Below are 19,473 nucleotides of genomic sequence, written 5' to 3'. Positions count from 1 at the left end.
GAATTTTTACAAGACCTAGTTATATATTTAGCTGTGTTAAAGAAGGTTTACCTATACTTAACCTGTGTTAAAAAGAAGGTTTACCTATACTTAACCTGTGTTAAAGAAGGTTTACCTATACTTAACCTTATTGATCATGCATTAATTAGTAATTATACCATCAAACATGGGCATTTTTAATGCTCCATTTTTATGCCCAATTTATGGGCATTATGTTTTCTGGTCCATTCGTCTGTTGGTTCGTCCGTACAGGTTAAAGTTTTTGGTCAAGGTAGTTTTTGATGAAGCTGAAGTCCAATCAACTTGAAACTTAGTACACTTGTTGCTTATGATATGATCTTTCTAATTTTAATGCCAAATTAGATAATTACCCAATTTCACAGTTCCATGGAACATGGAAAAGGATAGTGCGAGTGCGGCATCCATGTACTTTGGACACATTCTTGTTTATATATTAGTTTACAGTTGGCTTAAGTAAAGCAAAAAATAATATACAGATTTTCATTTTAATATGGTCTTTTTAAAACAAGATGCCAAATTATGTTGACATTGATTTCAAAGTCTACATACAATTCTTGTTTTAATTAGTATACACTATAAAATACAACATTTGCTATTATTTGACAATAACCAGATTAATTTTTTTTCTACTGTAATTGCTTATTTAAAGATCCTTATTTATAAAGACATTTCATGTCCCCCATCCCATAAATTTTATGCAATAATTATCCATTTACGTAAAGTACAAGTAATAAAAGATTACATGCCTAAAGTTGCTTCTCAGGTCAAATTGACATGTAAATAAAACTTAAATATACACTTCACTCCTAATTCTTAAATTACTTATTGACACATGCAAAGTTTATATATCATTTATTTAAACATGGTTCTATACTATTTATATATAGTTTAATGATATAATTTTCATTGAGTTTTTTCTGTCCTTACAAATGGTCATGGTCACTGTAATTTAATCAAGGGTGTTAATGTAACTTTACCTTATTCTGAACAATTTACAAATATATATGAATTGAGTAAATATTTGATTTTTATACAAAAGATACAAAATTAGACCTGAAACCGACACTAGACATGTTTGGTATCCACCCTTAAAAGAAAAAATATTAAAATGTTTTGACGGATTCATTCAAAATTTTAATACATGTTTACCTAAATGGAAAATTATAAATAATTGAATCAGTAATATGCATTAATAAAATATTTATTCAAAAGTATAAATATAAATGCATATGCAGAATGTTAACATCAAGATTTTTTTCCATACAAATACATTCTTTGTATGTTGAAACTCAATCTCTGGCTTAGATTTTTAGGCCCTAGTAAAATATTTTGATTGTCCTAGTTTTGTTTTGTGGGTTAATTGATGAAAACCCATCTTTAAACTAAATAGTTTAGATTTCATCTCACGAACTTTTAAGTACATGATCAAATACATAAAGTATTGAATTTTTTACTGATGTTAAATATTTATTTTTGTGTTAACGCTTGAAATTGTCTGTATAAAATAATCATTCATTTTTCAAAAAATGAAGATCGGTAAAACATTTCTTACTGATAATAATGTAATTAAGGCAGAATTTTTTTATTTTCAGTTTTGGTTCTGATAATATTAACACATTACTATAAAGTTCATTAAAATTATTAATAAAAATAAGATTACTACTAATTTCACAAGTGCAATGTTGATGGTTCTAAAGTTTTGATAGCTTTCTGAACAAAAATTAATACAAAATCATTCTTTTGAAACTATACAATATAAGATAAAAAGCATGCTTAAATTGCCTAGTGGCATATGACTTTTTAACCATTTCCTGAGTCAGATTTAGTAATAGTTAGTTATTTTACAAGTTTTCACTTAATTATTTCATGCATGTATGTTGTATTATAAGTTGCACATTATTATTTTATTTTCACCAGTGATGTTGAGAAATCTTTAAGTTGCACAATATTATTTTATTTTTCACCAGTGATGTAGAGAAATCTTTAGACCCTTCAAAAGAACAGAAAAGACGACCAATGTCTGTAGAAAGTATAGATATCACTGCTGATGATGATGATGAGTCAGTTGATATGGATCATGTTGGAGATCCCGAAAGGTATGGTGTTTATTGTGGTTTCAATTTTTGTTATCTTTTCTAAATTATTTGAAAATATTTTTTTTTTTTTCACAATTTATAACACAGTTTTTATTTGGAAATACAATGTTTTGGAATTGACTGCACTAATACAGAAGGATTTAAAACAGCTCTTCATGAGTCCTGAATATGCATGAAATATTTGCCACTGGACATTAAGCAACCTTCAATCAATCATGAAATATAAATAGGATTGACCAATTGTAAAAACACTAGTTGATATGAGTAAAGTTGGGTGTGAAAGCAGTGGAAAAATTATCTGGCTACTGTATCATCAAATTTAGTATTGTGACATCACACTTTCATGAGCACAGATAATCATGACGTCACAGAAAGTTAATGATGACGTCATCTATTGTTATTTTTGAATTTGAATTTCTGCATGTTGTTTGAGTTGATTTTCCCGTAATTTAACTATGGAAACTGTGTAAACAGAGTAATGGCAGCATAAAAACATGGATGAGGTTTGTTGATGAGAGTAACAACAGGGGGATAGACTGAAAACAGATGTTGTGGTTATGAATGAAATGTTGTTCATTTTTTTACACAGCTGATAGCTTGTTATTATTTACCTTACTTTACACTATTTTAATGATATCATTTATTTAGTTCTTTTCTTTAGGGTAAGGGTTCATATATTGTTAGGGTTAGGTGACAGTGTGTTCATGATTAGGGTTAGGTTAGGTACTTATGTGTTCATATCATTGAAACAAGTGTTTTGTTTTTATTTTCTTTATATTCAAGAAGATTGTAGAGCAATCAATATTATCAATTTTTTTTTTTTTTTTTTTTTTTTTTTTCTCAATCTTTACTTAGGATGAAAGTATTCTCAACCTAGAAAAGTCCCTTTAGATTTCTTATCTGAATTGTAACACATTTTCTTAATGTAGGGCCTTTGAAGCCGACTGTATGGTTTAGGTCTTTCTCATTATTGAAGGCAGTACAGTACGTGGCTTATGGAAGTACACCACTAATTCATGGTCCCATTGCTTTCTATGTTAAATTCCTCCATTTCAAGCAGGCACACCTCTTTCATTTTAAGTTCAAATAAAGTGGCAATCATTGCATGTCAAAGCAACACTTTATGGTGTTTTGTACTGAAAAAATCATCATACCTTTAATTGCATATAAGAAAGAACTGGTTCCCGGAACTTCGGTTGTACCAAAACAGGTACTTCAGATCTGACAAACAGACTAAATGTACCCTCTTTTTAAAATTTGGTGCAGTTTTTTTAATATTCAAAATTTTAAGTCCAAAAGTGTTCTTCAATGATCACCAGTCCTTCAGCTTTCATTTGATGCCAAAAATACCCAAATATTCTATATATTTTGAAAGTTACACTCATGCGTAGGAACTATTTTGTGTTAAATATGTACTACTTTCTGGTATGTGCTTTCTGGCCGGGCCCGAATTAGTGGTGTTACACCTTATAATTGCTTACATCCTCTGAATTCTAAATTTTGTGGATAGTTGTGTCATTGGTAATCATACCACATCTCCTCATTTTATATTAGACCATCCCTCCCAATTAACTGAAATTTATATATATATTTAAGTAATTCAAGGCTTATACATTCTCTTGTGGAATCATTTGTCACAATTGTATTCACATTATTTCAAGGGAATATGCTTATCATCCTTAAACTCATACAGCATTTGTCATGAAAAGATTTGTAACAATCTATTAAATTATCTGATAAAAATATGGAATAGCTCAAAGAGACAACAACCTGATCAAAGAGCAGATAACAGCCGAAGGCCACCAATGGGTCTTCAAGGCAGGGAGAAAATCCCGCAACCAAGGTGTGCCTCAGCTGGTTCCTGAATAAAAAAGTGAACTGGTTAAATTTATTAGAGAATGTTTGACAAGTGAATTCCTATTTTTCAGGCAGGATATGGGATCATATCTGCGGACTCTCCCATCCAGTTACAGTGCATACAAATATAATGGTATTTTCGATGATGACCTTATTTCCTTGACCTCCACAGAAGTTGATGACAGTATGGCTTACCCATCAAACACACCTTATGGGAAAGACATACTCGCAAATATGAATCTCAGTGGTAATACTTATTAGAATATATAACATATTTAATAACTTTGTTAAGCTAGTTTAATATGCAGTTGTGGTCAGATCAACTTTAAACTTTATTCACATTTTCATTATGATTGGAACTTTTAAAATTGTATGCCAAATTACTGTTTTGATATGTAAGTGAGGCATAGTGTACTATGAACAAAGATTTTTGTGTTAAGTTGAAAACCAAAGAATGCCTTAATATTTGGTGATAATTCAAATCTTATTTGTATAAAGCACTTTTTAGGTTGATTTAAAACAATTTTAGTTCTTGTTTGCATTTTAAATTAAAAGTTTTTAAATTATTTTAAATGTAAGAAAAATGGAAATATCACAAAAAAATCTTTGCATTAAAACAATGTATTGATTTAGTTTTGTCCATGTCCTTAAATATGTTTTATATTTGAGTTAAAATACAAAATATATGTATGTGTATTTTACAGTGTATATATTTTAAAAGTAAATGCTTCTTATGTGAAACATTTTTGTGTTTGTTAGTACAGTGAAAAATGTTTAACTCCATAGTTTGTAGAAGTAATCTTTCTCATGTTTATATTGCAGACCCGGGAACAGTGCTGAAACTTCAGGACCATATGCATGAACAGAATAAAAGACTTGATCATGAAAGGAATGCACGAATAACAACAGAGAACAAATATAAATCTTTATTAAAAGAGAAAAATGAACTTCAAAAGTAAGTAATTAGGTGAACAAAACTGATACCCTTTACCTAAAAAAGGTCCCGATATCAATATGTTAAGTATAACTGTTAAGAAAAAGAGGGAAGGGTTACCTTAATAAAACAGTTTTTCACCAATCCAATGTGCCTCTCCCTATGTCAGGAAATTTTTTAGTGTTCCAAAATGGGAAATTTTCCATTTTGCTGGAGACATAAAAATTGCTTTGCAAAGAACTTTTTCAGACAAAATGTGATCAATCATTTTACAGATACTTATGATTTATTCTGACACAATATTAGTTTTTTGTGAGCTTTTTATATAGTCTAAACACTATAATCTATTGTTAATGAGGAATGTTGAGATCTGGATAGTGCTTTCATTTTATTTATAGTACAAAGTATAAAAAAGAAGACTTTTAAGCAGAATGACTCTAGTCTTATAAGAGAATGCAGAATGCAAAGTCTTTTTGAAAGGTATCCCCTCCTAAAATAAAACAACAAACAAACAAAACCAGAAATACTCTTTTAATTTGTATTATAAAAAAAATAAATTTCTTTTCAAATTATGTGTTTTGTCTTATAGAAAATCTGATGGCCTCAATCAACAGAGGGCCAACTTGGAACAGGAAAAGCTGGATTTGGAAACTAGAATCAGGAACTTAGATTATAAACTCAGTGAAGAATCAGAAATGAGGAAAAATGCTGAGACATTGCTGTCAAAAACAAAAGAACAGCTCAACAAAAAAGAGGAACAGTATACTAGGTCAGTTTATTCAAATTTAGATAAAGATAGTAAAAGAAAGAATGTTTAGATTTTCGATTTGCTGTTTTTTTTTTTCAGGATAAGAAAACTTATGTTACACACATTGCAAAGGTAGTCAACAACTATGCCAAAATAAAAAAAATTGCATTTTGTTACCTTTAAGAATGACAAAAATTTCTTTTGTAAAGTTCTATATTCTATTTTTCAAGTTACCAGTAATATTCCACTTGTACAATGTCATAATATAAAAATATTGTGAACACTGAACATTGAACAATTATCGCAATGCTAAAAGCTGTTGCCCAATGACATGGTAAAATATAGAATAATATCTATAGTATTTTGCATAATAAACCTATATATTTTATAGTGAGATTGAAGCCAAACAAGCAGCAGAATTACAGATGAGAAATTTACAAATGGAGCTCAGATCTGCCAACAATTCAATTAAACAGGTCAGTTGCCTCCCTTTTGAGTTTGACTGTCCCTCTGGTATCTTTCGTCCCTCTTTTATTTCAATACACATAGAACTTCAAAATATTTTGATAAAAAATAAAACAAATAAATTGAGTAAATTCGGATGAATAAGTTCATTCTGATACTGTTTGAAAATTCTTCTACCTACATTTCTATATATTATCAATAGAATTTTTAAAAATTACTTTAATCTTTTCAAGTTTTAAGTTTGGTAATAGATATTGAAAATCTTGTAGATTACTGAGATAAAGAAAAAGGTGGTAATTTTTAGAAAATTTCTCCAAGCATGCATCAAAACCTCATATTTCAAATAAAATATTGACAATTTCATCTTCATTAAAAAATGATAAAATTTATTTTTGCTTGTGTTGTTAATTTTTGAGTGTTTAACCTATAAAGATGGATATAATGTATACATTATGAGATTGTTTGTTGGTTTCTAATGTGTGTGCTTATACATTGATCTAAAGACTAATTTCCCAACAGTTTTTTTTTCTGAAATACTTGTTCCATTTTTCAAATTATCCACCCTCTCAAACATTTGTCAAATAATTTTCCACATTTTACTTTCTATTGACAATTTTAAAAATGCAATATTGAAAATCTTTTAATTACAAATTTGCTGTTTATTCATTTCTAATAATAAATTTTCAAATTCAAGAAATGGTTTTGATACTTAGTTGGTAAATAATTTTATTAATTTAATACTTACTAATAACAGAAGATAATTGTATTGAATTGCAAAATACATTTGATAATTTGCCAAGCATTCTCTGGAATCAAAAGAATATAGTTTTGAAAATATATTGTGCACATTGCAAGCCCTATATTTTTTAAATGAAAGTATTCTGCTATAACTTTGACTTTTAGATTTAATAAAAAATATGCCAATGAGACAACTCTCCACAACCACAAGTGACCTCTGACTTTGAACCTCAAAAAGGGCTACATATCTTGGTCTTTGAATGCAATAATACTCAGTAATGTGTGGTATTTTTCAATACATCCTGAAGTTTTCTGATTGTCTGATAAAAGTAAATGAAATTGTGTTTTATTTTGATAATAATTTATATGCAGATATTGCTTTAAAAAAAGTAACAACAAATAATTTATTTATAATAAAAGAAGACATTCTGAATGTTTGCTTATCATTGAAATTTGAAAGGAATGACGAAGCTTCTAAAAGAAGTGACATTGCAACCTTTTGCATATCTTAAATTTCCATGCATATGTTTAATAATTTTTGTTGTTAGCTTGAAGAGGAAAAAGATGAGTACCAGCAGCAAGTTCAACATGAGAAGAATGCACGACAAATGCAGGAACAGATTAACGAGGAACAACACCGTCTTCATGAACAATTAACGTTCAAACAGGCAGAAATTGCTTCTAAACAGGTAAACTTTAGCTTGAAAAAACATTAATAACCTAAAAGCTGTTAAGTGTTGTGACTTGTGCCTATACTTGAGATGTTCTTAAATTAAGTATGTGAACATACACTAAATATATTTATGAATATGGTTTCATTTCTTCTAATTTTTTATAAAAAGTATATTTAGCTTATTTAATTGCATTTTTTATGTGCCAAAATTGTTATGCATGTGAAAAAAAATCTTGAATGCTGTTTGTATATAATTACAACATATGATATTTTTAGGAAAATGTACCGGTAAGCTTATGCACTTTTGTAGTCTGTCATCCAATCATCCAACTAAGCCAGTGTGTAAATAACTTTACTTAGTAGATATCTATTTTACCCTGTTAGCATTAGTATTATTGTTTTCTGACTATTAGAAGGGGGGTGCTCATGTTTTTTTAGAGGTTTTAATTTCTAGCTGAATGGTCGAGATGCACAAATACCAGATGCTGTTTAGCAACCTCAGGTTATCTCCAAGGTCATGGTCATAAAATGAATTCAACTTTTATCCCAATTTTTAATTATACAAAATTTTATCAACTGTGATTTTTGATTGCCTTGAAGAATATAAATGATGCTTGATAATATTGATACCTTACACCACAGAATGTTGAGAGAAAGGTTGGAATGTGTGTTTGAAAGGTCAAGGTCAATACCTTGTTTGTTAAGATGAATACAAAAGACTAGGGGAGGTGTGTCATTTTGTGAGCTTTGCTTGCAGTAATTCTAGTTTCAATTCACTGTTGACATACAACAATAATGCAGTCATCAAATTACAAATTGATGTCTGCAAATATTAACATAATATTCTGATGCAAGTAAGATTTCAATAGAATGTTACAGATACCATATTTTTAAATCACTTTTATGTAAGATCAATTCAATATTTTGCAATCAGATTGGTTTTAAAAGTTATGTTGCATTGTAGTTTCATTGTGACATCCTATTTTAATAAAGGAATACATTTCAGATTTGCAAAATTTATATTTTAGGCTTTTTTTAAGATTATTTGTTCAAAACAATCAACCTAATTTAAGACAGAAAAAATTGGAGATATATAGATTCCTACACTGCAACAAGTGTATTACAATATTTCTCCACTCGAGACAGTTAAATTTTATTGTTTAAATCGCGAGGCTTGCCGAGCTTTTTAAATAATTAAAATTTAACTGTCAAGAGTGGAGAAATATCGTAATACACGAGTTATCGTGTCTGAATCTGTTTCTCTGATGACTTTTATCATTCTTTTTCAAAGATTTTCATAAACTTGTGTTCTTTATATGCGACGTCATCAGGCAAGGTCGTCTTTTTTCATAATGTCACAATAGGAAAATTCAGAAGAAAACAAAACATTTTGACGTCCCACCGGTCATAAAATGTGAAAATAGCACAAAAATTAGAGAAACATGAAATCTGATAACCTAGAAAAATCAAACCTTTCAATTTGCACTTCATTTTTTTTTTTTTTTTTTTTTTTTAAGTTGATGGAAAAGACCCACAAACTTTGCTTCAAAAACTGTTTAGTATTGTATTCCTTTTAAACTTAATCTGCTAACTTTACTTCTGCTAATAAGACTTCCAGAATTGTAGAATAACATTTGAAATTAAATTGCCACAGTGTACAATACTCATATCTTAACTTTAGCTAAAACACACTTGAGCTGTTGTGAGGTCATTTGCTTTTGTATTTCTATTTACCATCCATCATTGTGTTTTACCATTCTGTTGTTAACATTGTCTTTCTAAAGCTGCTTTTTGAATAACATGTTTTGGTAGTTCTCTTCAACTATGCAGAAAGTATAAATGTTGAATATGTTAATTTCTTATTCAAGTTTTAGTCAAATCAAGAAAATTGAGTAAATGGTCATATCAGCAGAAAATGAAATCTAAGAATTTTCTGTTGGAATTTTCATACCAATTTGATATTATTTAACCTCAAACAAGAAACTATCAGCTAAAAGTCTTCAAACTAGCTCATTCATAGTTATATAATTTTCCTTCTTGAAATGTTTGTTTTACTATATATTTTTTATCACCCTATAATTAACAAAAATAACCCCAAGATTGTGTTACTATTTTGAGACCAAATAAAGTTAATAGTAAAAAAAGATTGAATGTAGGTAAGACGTTAATTAAGTCTAAGAATAGTAACAGGTTTAAAGTGCCTCTTTTTATTTTTTCCAGTTTGATGCTGAAAATCAGTTGGAGGTTGCTGACGAAGACAGAAAACATGCTCATGACTCTCTGAGTATACTCAGGGCTGAACTCACTGCACTTAAGGTATCTTAAAATATGTTTTGACATTTATATCTGTAGTTGTTATCATAAATATAACATGTGGTCCATGAAACATTCGGTGTTATATTTTATACTGTTTGTGAATTTTACTATTTCTATCATTTTCTATGATTTACAGAGTCCTTGATAGATTAAGGAAATAATTGAGTGTTGCCCATTGTTGGTGCTTTAATCAAATTCATGAGATAATAATAATACCTGTGTAAAAATGTGGAGACATGAATTATTTCAAATTTGATTCTGTGAAGGGTAGAAAGAAATTTTGTAATCACTTTAAGACCTCTACAGATGGTGGTCATTTTGATGTTTGTATCTGCATTATTAAAATGCAGAATCTATCAAGAGTGTAAAACATGCTAGAGTTAACTTACCTTATAACAATTTTCTATTTGTAAGAGTTGAATATATATAAAAGCTTTTTGTGTCAGTTGTTCTAATGTCATATTGAAAACATATATATATTTGTTTGTAGAGTGAGTTAGAGAAGGAAAGAAAGAGAAGACGTGATGAAGCATCTATGATGTCTGGTGAAAGTGAGGAACTTCAGGGTAGAATTGAGGACCTGAAGAATGAGAATAAAATGACAGAAGATGCTCTGACCAAGGCTACAATGGCACATAGTTTACAAGTCAGTAATCTGAACACAGAAATTACCATCATCAATTCTCAGTATGAGAAAGAAAGAGCGTCTAAAGAAAAAGTGGATGCTGAGGTAGGTCTTACATATCATTAGTACATACTTTTAGTAAATGGTACTTTGGATACAGAAAATTTAATATTCAGATGTTTTGATCATTATCTTGTCTTCTTTTTGGTTGATGGTAATCTATAAATTTTCCTTATAATATTAATTTTACATAAAGTTACAACTAGTGTGTAGAATTTAAATCACCGATTTATTTATTGTTTTAGATAAAAAAAAATCTTTTAAAAATTCAGTTAGCCTGAAATTTAGTACTGATCCTTGTCATTGGAGAGGCCCAGCGAAATGATATGACAGCTTATTAAAAAAGAATTTTTTGAAAGAAAAAAAAACGAGGAGAACATTTTTTACTTTTAAGATTCATATACTTTGTCCTATTGATAAGTCTTTTTTTTTTTTTAATATTTCAGCTTGAATCCTTGAAGACGAGATTACAGAGTAGTAGTTGGGAGGTTGACAAGGCAGAGCAGGCTAGGAGTGAAGTAGAAAGGTATGTCAAATGGCCTTTTATTCATTTTATTAATTCCATTTAACTTTCGACTATCTTATTTTTGACAAAGTACAAGTCATATATTTCCACAAGTACAGTTTTTCTCTCATTGAGAATTCATTGGAATTTAAATGGGAATAATTATGGTATTTGTGCAAGACTGTTATCTTAAGAAAATATATTTCCATCTATTAAACTCTTGAAGTTGACCTTTTTATTGTCTTGTTCAAGTCATTTACACCTTTCAAGTGCCTTTATGAAAATACTTCAGGATTTTCTTTAAACAGTTAAGATAAACTTGTTTACAGTAAACTATTGAAGTTTATAATTTGTAAGTTAAACTACAGATCTATATAGGGAAGAAAATGAAGGCTTGTGTAGTGTTGTAAGTAATTCTGTAAAAAATTAGTATTTTGTTTTAATTATAGAATAACTAATCGAAGAATTCAATAGAGAAAAATATTCAATGAGTAACCGAACAACACATTAATTCACAAATGCACTTAGCATGAGTTAATTATCAGTGTTTTTCAGTCACGAGTTGAATTTTTTTCGATATTTGAATTCTTTAATTAGTTATTCTTTTTATTACATTGGCAAATGGCTTTTTTTAAAGAAATTAATGTAAAACATGTAAGGAACTATATCTTTTGTCTACGCATTCACAGTTTGTTTTGATCTGCCGTTATTGACGTCTTGACAACGCCTATTGTATGACGTCAGAGAGTGAAATAACCATGTTTATTTAACATGTAGAATTATCGTTTTTTTTTAATTGGAAATCAATGTAATTCATTGCAACCAATGTAATAAAGTTTGTTTATTATTATACAAGCAGTAAAAGTTATTAAAATTCATAACTTGACATTCAGTCATATTTATAGGGTTCATCCAGTTATGCTCTGATACAAAAAAAAAATGTATACTCCCAGCTTTAAAAAAGTGGGGGTGTACTGTTTTACCTCTGTCTGTCCATCCATCTGTCCGTCCTTTCTTTCTTATTTTCATTTAATAATGTATTTGTAGGAGGTTACAATATGAGAAGGAAGAATGGACAAAGCAGTTAGAGAGCAGTCAGAAAGATAACACTCTACTAAAGGACCAACAACAGACACTGCTACATAGATTATCTAGTCTAGAATCCAAATTAAACTCCGTAGAAAATGAGGTTTGTATCTTTAATAGAAGGGCTAGAAACAGTAAATCCATAAAGGTATTTAGTTTGCACAGATATAATTTTACTACATAAACAGGTTGAATATTTTCTTTTATCTGGTAAGACTGCATTTATTTGGTTAAAATCAAATCAAAAAATGGTCAGATAAAAAAAGACAGGTGAAGTACAGATAGTTTTATATCATAAACATGTTTTTGCTTTGCAAAAAATCCATGAACTGAAAACATGTATGTTGTTTGAATATTTTAATCTTCAACAATTGTTTCCTGTTCATTAATACTAACAAATATACTGCAATAGTTCCTCTGGTTTAATGGACAGTTCAATCACTGTAAAGGAAGTTACTATTGGTATTAGCCACAGCAGTTATATATTAACATATCAATTTTGATTTTACTATATTACAGTTACATGTTGTCAATACTTCCCTGTTAGAGAGAACCAACCAGTTACAGCAATGTCAGAAAGATCTGGAATACTATAAATCAGCCCAGGATAACTACGACCAGAACTATAAATTAGAAAAGGTATTTCAGAAGATCGAAATATGCAGTCATTAGTGATCGTGTTTGTCCTCAAATTAACAAAGTTCTATTTGATGTTTTGCTATATTTTCCTTGTCAATCAAACTTTTCAGAAACTTTTTTTCATAATTTACATTAATATTATAAGTATTTCCTAAAATTTCATAGAAATACCAGGCTTTTGATATAATTTGATATGCTTGACTCGTGATTTATCTCATTAGTAATAATAACGTCTAAATAGATGGAAGGCCAAATCGTAAATAGCATTGAAAACAAAAAAAGTCCAAAAGGTTGAGTTGTGCCAAATATTATTTAAGTTTTGAAACAGAAAATCACTAGTGCTTTTAGTGATGTTGTAAGCTGTCTATGAATTTTAGCTAGGGAAAAGGAATGCTGTCAGTTTTCCATGTGAACGTTTAGTGTCATCCTAAAATAAAAACCCCTCACAGTGATGATTTATTTCACATTTATTTTTTAGGAACTTAATTCGAAGCTCCAGACTAAAGTAGAAAGTCTACAAGAAAAGTAAGTTTTCTTAGTATAGAAAGTACTGTTTTGAAGTTACCTGCCATAATGAAAGATATTCCCTTGGTCTTGTATGAAATCTAACTTGTTTTGTCAGAAATTTATTTCCCTATTCTGAAATATTAAACGTGTGTCCAACCATTTTTCACAGACAATAAATTTTATTGTTTTATCTCAGAAAATAAAAAACTTCATTAGTATGCACAATGGTATCTTGAGATTCTTGCTTTTTACATTTATTTTATAGGCATCAGGATTCTAACTAAAAAAAATCATACAATCAAAAGGAAAATATGAATCTAAAACTTTATGCCTAAATACTTGTAATGTTCTTTAGTAAATGACTTGCTTGTTAGTGTAACTTTGGTGGTTTTTTTTATTTGCAGAGTAACAGGTTTCCAACATGAAAATCTGACACTAAAACAACAATTAGAATCCCTTCAACATGTACTGAGTGATAGATCAGGAGAAGATGCTCATGAGAAGTTTACTAGCATGCTAGCTTCTCTCAAATCTGAGAATGAAAAGGTGAGTCGCAAACATACAATTGGGAAGTGATTTTCAGGTAAACAAGTCCATATAAGTATTCTAATGGCTTGTCTTGATATCCCTGGAATATGCATTTATTTGACATTTTGTTGATTTGAGGTTTATTGTGACACAATAAAAATTGGATGCTTTAGATCAAATGTACACAGTTGAACCCTAACTATTACAAAGCATAATGCTGGAATGAAATTTATTCTGATTAGAGAGTCCCCAATTCTGTTTGTACCCCTAAATTAACAACAATTTGTTGAACTTTGAATTGGGTTGGTAGTAATTTTAGTTTAAGAAAGATGTCATAAAAAATGTGCAATAACAAAGTCAGTTTTATCAATATCAAAACAGATTTTCAAGAAGTATCCTGAACTTCAGGTATGTTTTGGGGTGAAATTTGAAAGTTCTAACTGGTATGGTTTGGTAAATGTAGAATGATTAATAGGTTTTGTAAAATTAAATTGTAGTAATAGTGTAGTGAGGTAGTGTGAAGGGTAATTCCCATTGGCCCTTCCTGATCTATTAAAAAATGTTTCCTTTCAAACTAAGGCTCGATTAAATCTGGAAGAAAGAAACTCCAGTCTCTCTGAACAAGTGACAAGACTAAAGGATGAAAACAGAAGTCTGGAAGGAAGGAGGGGTAACCTCGAACAAGATAATCAGCGACTTAACAGGGAATATACAGATATGTTTAAAAAACTATCTGTAGCTGAAGCCTCACATGAAGTTAGCAGTAAGGTAACGGATAAGTTGCATGTTTCATAGCTATATTTTTTGCTAAACTGCCTACTTGTACAATGCTAATTCAACTTACAAAAATAAACTTAATCTTGGCTTTGACATAAAGCATTGTTGTAATATTTTGAATAGATATTAAAAGGTGCACATAGATTTGTAGTATTTTTTTCATCTAGTAGATCTTGTTTAAATTTTATTCTAATATTTTACTTAGGCCTGCATGTACTGTAACTATTCCTTGGTGGTGTCAAATTTGTAAACATTTAATTGATAAAGATTATAAAACTTTTGTCTAATTTTTGAAATGAATTTTTGTTGTGTTATTATTTTATTTGAAAAATATGGATCCCATTTCAGGTACTTGATATCGCCTGTATTGTTTTTTAAAGCTGTTTCTATATAAACTAGTTTTTGTTTAGCATATTATAATTTTTAAAAAAGAAGAAAGAAAACTTGTTATAAAGTTTATTTAAAAATTAATCAAATATGACCACCAGGGAAAAGTTATAAGGAAATCTTTGATTTAAGGGTTTAATATTTAACAGGCTATTATTTGAACTTGGAATTATTTTTAATTATGGAATTTGCTTGATTTCTTGTTATTGAAATTTTTGATAAATTCCATGTTTATTCTGTCTTGAAATGTTCTGTGCTGCGCACAACACTTTCTATTACGAAGAAAATAGTATACTTTCAATAGAATGTATTGTGCTGCGCACAACACTATCGAACCAAAATACATTGTAAGGAAAGTGCTATTAACCGCTCAAAAGATTATAATACCAAATAAACATGGAATTTATTAAAAATTTTAAACACAAGAAAATATGCAAATTCCATAATTAAAAATAATTCCAAGTTCAAATAATAGCCTGTTTTTTGTCAGTTTTTATTAATGTAGCTGTTATTAGATGTTTTGCTAACATGCATTTTAATACTTTATATATGTGCACTTAGAGATATTGATAGATTTGCACACAGGATCAATAGCATTTGCTTAATTAGATAATAGATACTTACAAAACCCATGTACTGTTGAACAGGCTAAAGAACATTTAGACTCAGAAAAACATAAACTTGCCATGGATCTAGAAAGGACTCAACAGAAATACGAGACTGCACAACAAAAATGTCTGGAACTACAGACCAGAGTCACTGAAATAACAGAACATGTCAAGAAAGCTGAGAATGTCCGTGACCAAGCTAGGGCCGAGTTGCTGAACACATCTGTTAATCAGGACGAAGGCAACAAGATCAGAGTCAGTAGATCACAAACATTATTTATCCTCAGTTTGTATACTTTCAACAGAAAGGAATTGCTTTTATTACCAATTCTGTGTACATGATATATTTTTCATAGGCAAAATAGGCTATGCATGCTATCTTAACTTATTAAATGGCTTGTAGTATATTTTTAAGAAAATTAACCTAAATGCTTGCATATGAATAATGTTTATGATTATTCAATTAATTATGTAGATAATTTGACATGGTCACAAATGAATATATATATCATATGTGTAATTTGATTAAGATTAAACTATAAAAAGTACACATCTTTTATATACTGAAGCAAAAATAGAATACTTTTAAATAGTGGTATAACTTTCCTTTAATTTCATACCTGTTAATTTTGGATTTTGAAAAACAGAAATGGAAAATAAAATCTTTATATTTGCAGCAGGATTTGGAAGGAACTTTACACCATATACAGATAGACAATGCTAGACTAGATGCTGAACTTAAACATGAGAGACAAAGGGTTGAACAGTTACAGAAAGATTTACAAGACTCACAGAAGGTAAAGATCTAGTCACAAATTTCATAATATTTCAATAGTTGAATTAGGAATATGATTTGCATAAAAATGTTTTAGACTGACAAATTAGTGTACTGAAGAATAATGAAACTTAAGTTACAGGTCATTAACCAATTTTTTAGATAAAAACAAGTGGGTCAGAAAACAGTTATCATTCTTCTTCAATCTTAGCATTCTTCCTTTCAACACACAAAATGTACGAATAAAGGATCAATATTTCATCATTTAGAAAGAAAGAAAAAAACCAAGACAACGGTTATGAATCTGAATAATGTAGATTATTTTAATTCAGGAACGTAGACAACAGTTTGTTCTGACAGTTCATTAAGATGTTTGTTGGAATAAAATTAAAATGGCATTTGTATTTTCAGGTGCGAAATAGTCTGGAATCCCTGTGTTCAAATCTGAAATCAGCAAATAATATGTTGGAGGATAAGAGAGAGGTAATTATTGTGGAACCTTGTTCATGTGTAAAGATTATTGTTAAAAACACTGAAAACAGTTCACTTATACAATGAGAATAATCTTAAGCCCCAATCATTGTCAAATCAAAGCGAGAATGTTCAGCATTACAGACTAGGCCATAAAAATGTACAAAACCACAGATGGATTAATACGGTAATAATGTTTCAAGCTATTTTTAAACTAGTATACATTGGTAATTACAAGTCCTTCTGTAATGTTATATACCTGAGAACAGATGAAATGTATTCCGACATGATTACTTTGTAATGAAAATATGCCTCTTGACAACAGATACAAAAAATGTTAAAGAATTGCCAAAAAAAAATCTTCTTTCAATTTTCCATATTATTAAACTTTATTGAGATTTTTTAACTATGGATATAATTCAGTCATGTCCACAATTAGTCAATCTCTCCTCAACTTGGTAAAAAGTAATTAATTCATGAAATTGCACATGGTACTGTATAAGATGTTGATATTTTCCAAAAACATGAAAAATAAGGCTATTTTTATAGCCACTATTGAAGAAACCATAGTTTAGTGGACTAGAATTACAAAAAATGATGTATACCAATTTTTGGAATATTTCACAGTGTTTGTATGCAATTGTAAGATTTCTTTTTGACACATGACACACAATTTTATACCATGTTAAAACAATTACTCTGTAACACATATATTGATGTAGTAATTAATAATCATATGTATATTTGATGTTTATTCACAATGCTTTAACCTTTACTGAATTCCTGTATAAATAAATGTGTTTTCTGTCAAGTACAACTCAAAACTAAAAGGGATCTGTAAAGCTGTATTTTATTGTAAATTCTTTCAACTGCTGTTATGCTTATATGCATGACGTAAGAGAAAAAGATTTTCTTAATATGGGATATTTTATTTCATGGAGTTTTATGTGTTCCAAATAAAGTAACTTCGAAAATAATGTTTTTTAAATAATATTTCGTTCAGCTCTTCAGAATTATCTAAAAAAAATTAGTAATAGCAGTAATTTCTTTGTAAATTGAATGAACCCTACACTAGAGAAAACCCTTAAATATGGTAACATTTGGACAGTTTTAAGGCTGATGTATTACTATAGTGACATTTGTACAGAAAAAAATCTCTCAAACCTAGTATGCCTTGTATAATAATAAATCCTGAGTAAATATGCCTGTATATATTTTTATTTCATTACATCAGTAAAGGTTGATTATTGTTGTAAATAACACATATAAAGGAAGATAACACTATTATTTCAGCATGTTCAGTCAGATAATAGCATGGACGTAAGTGGGAGCATTTATTTTGTAGATTGTAGTACTTTCATTGGGTAGCTGGTTTATACTTGCTTATTATTAGCTAAAACTAAATGCATGCTTTGTTTCTCCTGTACTCCTAATGGCATGGGTCTATGACTTATCCTTCGTTCCAACTCTTATTTTAGCTTATCTGAATTAAAACCTGCATTATTTTAACTTACCAGTACCTCTCTCTTTAGCATGACTTCCAGTCCTTTAGTATATTTTGTTCTTAATAGCTGTTTAATTTATTTTGATAGCCTTACACTCAAAAATAAATATTTTTTTTCCTAAAAGATTTGTCCTTTCCAAATACCAAAATGCAAAATCATTAATTCATATCTCTAAGTTTTAGAAATGTTCTCACAATTCCAGTGATTGACCTCGTTTTCATAAGAAATTTGGAAGAAAAATCCATTTTACTTAAAAAGGATTTTCATTAGTAAAAACCTATTCATATTTTAAAATGAAAAAAATAATTTGACTCTTAGAGATCTGATATTCATTGCTTTCTTCAAACAAATTAGTATGAATTTGGTTAAAACTTCACAAACATTGTTTTATTCATCAAATCAATTTGTATGGGGATGTGGGGACCCTTCCTTCATACAGGAATCACTATATTGGGGTTGTTCTTTGCTGCATGTCAACATTTAGTAGAAATAGTAGATTAGCTTGCTTTCTGCCATATAACTCTTGCATGCTGCAGTGTGTATACTATCATTACTATCTTTGAGCAATCTTTCCTATGGCTTGTTTATATAGGATGAGGTATCCACACGTGTACTGTTAACACAGGAAGCAGAAGAAAACAAGGAACTCTGGGAAAAAGAGGTTATATCACGTTCTAAACTTGGTCTCAGGGTGAGTCTATCTTCTTCACTTTGCTTCATTTCTTGAGCTTTTTTTTTTTTACATCTATTAGTAATTGGTAGTGGTAGTTACACATTTCAAATATAACTTACGTTATTAACTATATGAAGATTTTAAAAAAAAAATGTTTTATCTCATGAATTTCACTGTTTTATTTTTGATACATAATTATTCAGGCTAGAAAATGCTGGATTAATTAAATTATTTTTATGTTAAATTTTAACAGCTACATGAGTTCTAAATGTTAATGTATTAATCAATATGCTTAGCCAGTTATGACCTTTTTAAATCTGGTCAATTGGATAAGGCCACTCCAATTTAATGCAATGTTCTTTGGACCCGCTTGTTCCTGAAATTTTAAGACAGAACAAATTCATTCTAGGAGTTTCAGACATATTGCACACAGTATTTTGTGCTACTTATTAATAATTTGTTACTTGATATAAAATAGA

The 19,473-nt window shown here is 29.2% G+C and overlaps 1 protein-coding gene across 24 annotated transcripts in view; it reads left to right on the top strand.

Annotated features, from left to right (window-relative positions):
* The window catches only part of LOC143067376 (uncharacterized), a 71,014-nt gene that overhangs the window by 41,004 nt on the left and 10,537 nt on the right, over nucleotides 1-19,473 (top strand). For 17 of the 24 annotated variants that reach the window (XM_076240734.1, XM_076240710.1, XM_076240660.1 and 14 more), the window contains 20 exons: nucleotides 1,989-2,117; nucleotides 4,046-4,221; nucleotides 4,797-4,929; nucleotides 5,498-5,677; nucleotides 6,048-6,132; nucleotides 6,391-6,411; nucleotides 7,408-7,548; nucleotides 9,753-9,848; nucleotides 10,339-10,578; nucleotides 10,980-11,059; nucleotides 12,086-12,227; nucleotides 12,644-12,763; nucleotides 13,242-13,288; nucleotides 13,675-13,816; nucleotides 14,378-14,566; nucleotides 15,610-15,825; nucleotides 16,248-16,367; nucleotides 16,757-16,828; nucleotides 18,110-18,136; nucleotides 18,914-19,012. In XM_076240734.1, coding sequence (XP_076096849.1) covers nucleotides 1,989-2,117; nucleotides 4,046-4,221; nucleotides 4,797-4,929; nucleotides 5,498-5,677; nucleotides 6,048-6,132; nucleotides 6,391-6,411; nucleotides 7,408-7,548; nucleotides 9,753-9,848; nucleotides 10,339-10,578; nucleotides 10,980-11,059; nucleotides 12,086-12,227; nucleotides 12,644-12,763; nucleotides 13,242-13,288; nucleotides 13,675-13,816; nucleotides 14,378-14,566; nucleotides 15,610-15,825; nucleotides 16,248-16,367; nucleotides 16,757-16,828; nucleotides 18,110-18,136; nucleotides 18,914-19,012 — 2,455 coding nt within the window. The remainder of the gene's footprint in view (nucleotides 1-1,988; nucleotides 2,118-4,045; nucleotides 4,222-4,796; nucleotides 4,930-5,497; nucleotides 5,678-6,047; nucleotides 6,133-6,390; nucleotides 6,412-7,407; nucleotides 7,549-9,752; nucleotides 9,849-10,338; nucleotides 10,579-10,979; nucleotides 11,060-12,085; nucleotides 12,228-12,643; nucleotides 12,764-13,241; nucleotides 13,289-13,674; nucleotides 13,817-14,377; nucleotides 14,567-15,609; nucleotides 15,826-16,247; nucleotides 16,368-16,756; nucleotides 16,829-18,109; nucleotides 18,137-18,913; nucleotides 19,013-19,473) is intronic. The other 7 variants (XM_076240649.1, XM_076240684.1, XM_076240610.1 and 4 more) reach the window with 6 other exon arrangements.

Source organism: Mytilus galloprovincialis, chromosome 1, assembly GCF_965363235.1.
Source record: "Mytilus galloprovincialis chromosome 1, xbMytGall1.hap1.1, whole genome shotgun sequence".
NCBI lineage: Eukaryota > Metazoa > Mollusca > Bivalvia > Mytilida > Mytilidae > Mytilus > Mytilus galloprovincialis.
The sequence above is the reverse complement of the archived record's forward strand: the minus strand, read 5'-3'. Positions and strand labels throughout refer to the sequence as shown.